The sequence below is a fragment of the Pseudomyrmex gracilis genome, unplaced genomic scaffold, assembly GCF_002006095.1.
Source record: "Pseudomyrmex gracilis isolate BER0280 unplaced genomic scaffold, ASM200609v1 scaffold_69, whole genome shotgun sequence".
Lineage (NCBI taxonomy): Eukaryota > Metazoa > Arthropoda > Insecta > Hymenoptera > Formicidae > Pseudomyrmex > Pseudomyrmex gracilis.
In genome coordinates this window covers 653,454-658,914 of record NW_018020653.1, presented here as the reverse complement: position 1 = coordinate 658,914, position 5,461 = coordinate 653,454, and the positions used below count along the sequence as shown (strand labels likewise).

At 38.3% G+C, this 5,461-nt stretch overlaps 1 protein-coding gene across 1 annotated transcript in view; it reads left to right on the top strand.

Moving 5' to 3' along the window:
- Window positions 1-5,461, top strand: part of LOC109854525 (homeobox protein Nkx-6.1-like) — a 30,184-nt gene continuing 24,723 nt past the window's right edge. Inside the window, exon 1 of the mRNA XM_020427698.1 lies at window positions 1-775. Within this exon, the coding sequence (XP_020283287.1) occupies window positions 1-775 (775 nt within the window). The remainder of the gene's footprint in view (window positions 776-5,461) is intronic.

Here is a 5,461-nt window from a genome sequence, read left to right as displayed (position 1 = left end):
ATGGTGTGTTCTCTGACCAGCGGCAAGCCCTGCGCCGACAGCGGAGACCCGTGTCCGGATCCGCCATCGCGATCCACGCCGGAGAGTGGCGGACTCGAAATCGCCGAGAATATGTCGTCGTCGCTTAGTGACGCGCATCGACGTAACAACAATCATCTGGATCAGGGTGATCGCAGTTCATCCGCGGGATCCTCGCTGGGTTCATGTTCACCGCCACCCGCCTCGAGCCACTCGCCACCGCCCCCGCGGCCACCTTGGCTGCATGATTTTCACGCAGCAGCCGCGCCCCACGTTCTGCAATTTCTTAATCTGAGCGCTGCCGGTGGTGGCATGCTCGGTAGCCAACCACTGGCAGCACTGCACTCCATGGCGGAAAGGAGTCACCAACAACAGCAGCAGCAGCAACAGCAACAACAACAACAACAGCAGCAGCAGCAGCAACAACAACAGCAGCAGCAGCAGCAGCAACAGCATCCGTCGCTTCAGCAGCAACAGGGTGGCATTCAATTGTCCCGCATTACCGTACCATCGCTTTCAACTATAACGCAAGGTCAATCGTCTCCTACCGGCAGTGGCAAACACAGTCCGGCAACCTCTATTACTTCCGTCGGCAGCAATCCCCACGGCATCGACACAATACTCTCGAGACCGACGGCAACGGTCCATCCTCAAGCGACGATCCCACCGTCGCACGCGGCTCTGCCAGCAACCTCACATCCTCAACACATGGCCGCGCCGCGGTATGCTATGCACGCCGGCTTCACGACGTCCTCGGGTGCGTACTTGTATCATGTCTCTTTTTAAATTAATTCCTTTTTTTAAATTAATAACTCACAAATTTATGAATCGCGAACATCAAGTTTAGTTCAGCATTCACGTAAACATTAAAGTTCAACGAGAAGAGACCAAAGTTTCATTCATTCACCAAAAGTAAATTAGAAATAAATATGTATCTCATCGCGAGATTAATGTTTCTTTAAAAATTTATTCATATTTTTCGATGTTATGTAATATAATATTTGTGAGGGAAACGATAATATAGCTTTTCGTATTCGCTTGTTTGTGCAATAGAAAATCGTTAGAAATTACTGGTTCTCCGTACGCAAATCGTCGCGTGCTGCGATAGCTGCGTGCGTGTAATGCGAGGCAGATTAAACGCATTAATCGTAGAATTACCAAGGGTGGTCGATCGAACAACCGCGAGCCAGACGAAAGCGCGACTAGGAGTTACGAATCTATTACGAAACTATCTGTGTATTCGATACGATCGGTCGGCGTATAATTCACGGATTTACATAGTCGCAGTCTGATTTTCCACTTTGATTCGCGCGAATCACTGTAACGCGCGCCGCGGTTTTAATCTATTCTGGTTCAACAAAGATACGTATCCCATCTATTTGGTTTATTTTGACGAGAACAAAATTTGCATAGAAACAAATGTGTATAGAAACTCGGAAAAATGTATAACTACACACGCATATATACAGAGAGTGTGGCAAGACAACGCAGTGATATAACAGAAAAAGAGGTGATTCTTTTGTGCAAAAATGAATTGAAAGTGTGGAATAAAATTGTCGTGTAAGAGGCTTAGTTTTTGAAGAAAAAAATTGATATTGAAAAATAAAATAAATTACAAACAGTTGAATTCTCGAGAAATCGAAAGTGAAACAAAAAAAAAACGCGATTTAATTCTGATTGAAGTATAATTGACTGGAAGCGTCATAGAAGCAAAACAAAGCGGCTTCAAAATTTATGCTTACCGAATTACCTGTATTCTCGGGTACATTAACGACCAACGTAAACGAGAGGCGTTGCTTAACATTCATGACATTAAATTTCTAAATGATTCGCTCCCGACAGAACGCGATTATGCGTAATAACGAATCGCTAAGCAAGGTGCGCTAATATATTCGCGATTTAATATGTTTCGCATATGAAATGTGATAATCAAATCATAGTGAGTGTTCGATGTTATCATGCGATAATATGGTATCTACATACATGATATACTGACTAGAGATAACGTTATAAATTTTCTGAAATTTTATAACTGTAAAAATTTAATTTATTTATTCACACTCTCTCTCTCTCTCTCTCTCTCTCGCAATTACTTTTGCACTTTTTTATGATTAAGAAAAACCAAGACGCAAAGTTACACCAAAACTAAATTATTGAAAAAAAAAACAAGATATATGTACCTTTTGAGGCGTATAGATTTTTCATAGACTTCTCAGAATCACGTTACACAATTTATACTAAATATATTTACAAATACAAGTATTTATGGAGATCAGATGACTATATTACTGTCTGTTTTATCCGAAATAGAGCAATGTTTGTTGGAATCGAATATCGCGGGGCGGTATATTTATCCTGTGAAAGCAGATATTCACATCATTTCAGAAAAAAAGGAAAACTCCCTAACACCATGTGTCTCCTCACGTGTATCTTTTTCATTTTTATTGCCTGTAATAGAAACCTCAGAAATATTGTGTGACATCTGCTCTGGTGTTCGTATTATAAATTACGATCCTTACGACTTTTCTGTAGACATGTCTAGCAAAATTTTAAATCTTTTTTTTTTTTAAATCTTCTTTCGTATTCTCTTAAAACGTGTAGATGAACGCTTTGCAACGTTTCGGAATTTTCTTGATTCACTTTTTAATTCGTCTTCAGATATATATGTCAAAAGAGTGTTCGTGTTTTTAAGTTATCGTGAAATTGTGTTGTTTACGCAATCGATTGTAAGGAAATAGTGCGTCTATATGCACACACACACACATATATATATACATATATATATTCGGTGGCCATCTATAATTCTAACTAAACAATAGAATTTGCGCGCCACCATCGCGATGCATCGTAAATACGCGCTATGCTACTATCATATTTGTGATGCATGCGTGAGTGCGTACATACATATATGAATATATACGTATAATCGATGTAATCTGACTAATACGACAATGAAGTCAGTTAAATCGTTATTGAATGTACGTGTGTATATTATACACATATATAGGTATTATTATTCCACAGCTACAAGTACATTTGCACATTCGTCAAAACACATCGTTGGCATTTTATTCATACATCAATAAAACGCAGCCGATTTTGAATGATTCTTCATCTGCTTTTTTTTATTCGTTCTTTTTAATTACGTGAAATAAACTTCTTTAGGAAATAAATTAGTTTGTGATTATAAATATGGTGACTGTGTGACAAAAAGCATCCATTAATTATCTTTTTTTTTTTTTTGTAGTGAAACAATTATCGTACCGTTTAATATGTGTGTAAACAAAATATAATTTATATTGTTGCGCATAGACTTTGCATCATGCTGAACGCTATAACCTCTTGATACAATATTCTTCTTTTTTACATTGTGCCGCCACATACTCTGTTGTCATCGTAGCGCGATTATGCAATTTGTTACGCGCACCGCTAATTGACATCTGATATCGATCGATCTCTCGCGTGTGCACTCTTTACACCGATGGTCATTAATTAAATTCTCGCCAGACGCTGAGAATACCGCTGTATAAGTGACAAAAAGCCTATCAAAATGTGCGTTAAATATTCCCGCATCTCGTACTCTTATGACGTCATATATATCTTATAATTCTCCGCAATTTATCGCTTGTTTTGTTTTCTTTATTGTTGTCTTAATTACACATACGATTATTTTGAGATGCGTATCTTGCAAATATTTTGATTGGATTAAACAATGTTGATGCACAATATATTTAAATAGAAATAAAAAGATAGAGAAATAACTTTCTTTCTTTAAGTTTCTTGATGTCAATAGAGTCTTGTTGGTATATGTTTGACAATGAGTAATTAAATTAAACAAGGGACACTAATCCATTTGAAAAGTTTCCTCCGAACACACAAAGATTAATTACGTCGAGTTGAAACAACTGTAATTAAGATTAAAAGTACGAGAGTTTACGAGATATGATGTATGTATGTAATATTATGTTTCGTAAACGCTCTCTTTTAATTGGCCACTTTATGACATTCACGAACGATATGTCGTAAAAGCATGTGCTGCGGAGGTCTATTTAAAAATCGAAAAGAACTCTCGCACCTTTCCTCTATGTACTGTGTTTCGTCAGGCCCCATCACGTGGGACACAAACAACATGATTGAGGGGATATTTTGGTTGATGAGTGTGCGCGGGTTTAGCCGTTTATGATCCCATAAATTCCGTCTTATTTCGGCGTAACGGACAAAAGGAGCAGCTATCGGACTGGTCGTATCGCACGTATTCTTCCATTCTCGTTTCTGTAGTAAAATGGAAATGATACTTTATTGTCCGAATGGACAAGTGTAGGTAGGCAACGGAAACCGCGCGCGCACCCGAAATGAATTAAACACTCGTGAGAGTCAGCGTTTTCAATCGTGATTATAATTAATTTCTGAATGTCGACATGTGATTTGTATTTTCTTTAAGAAGTTTCTATTACAAATCTACCGAATTATTATAAGAAAGTACAATACATATTTGAGCTAGATCTTCATTAGTTAAACACGAACGTGTATATACTTTTTGAAATTACACTTTACATACTAATAAATATATATATTCGGTCATGAGAGCCGTTCGCTAGGTGTTGTGCGGAAATTATACGTGTATATATTGTAAGAATATTAAGATAATCACGCAAGTAAATTTATAGAAAGGTTAAGACATGCGGCGATAACAGGATCACGATCACTCGAGATGGTGAACAGTTAATGTTCACGTGTCTACCGAATATTCAAGCGTGGTATCAGCCTTAGCCTTGGATGATACCAAGGTTACCTGTTAGCCTCGATTGCGAGACGGGCCGCACTTGTCCGCGGCAGTACCGAAACCATACAGCTGTGCTAGATCGTTACCTGTATTCTTGATAATTAAAAGTGAAATTTACAAATTGAGATCTTACAGTTTCTGTTCATTTATATATCCTGCAGAATATCCATCACAAATTGGTCTATCTTTTTGAAAGATCTTACAATATATACATATATACGTGTTCACGTGTAAATTTTTACACGTGAAATTCGAATTGTAATAACAATTCTAAAATGCATATAGGATGCTATACTTGCATCTCGTATATGAGAGATCCCAAATACACCCCTAATTGAAATTAAATTTATATTGCGAAAAAAACTCCTCGGCCAGGAGTCGAACCTGGAATCTCCGGCTTTCCGTGCCGTCGCCTTTCCTATATTCGGCAACCGAGGCACTTGGAGTTTTTCTCGCAATATTCATACATATATATTCGAACAACGCCATCTTCCTCCAGCGTGATTTAAACAATTAAATAGGAAAGGCGACGGCACGGAAAGCCGGAGATTCCAGGTTCGACTCCTGGCCGAGGAGTTTTTTTTCGCAATATAAATTTAATTTCAATTAGGGGGGTATTTGGGATCTCTCATATACGAGATGCAAGTATAGCATCCTATA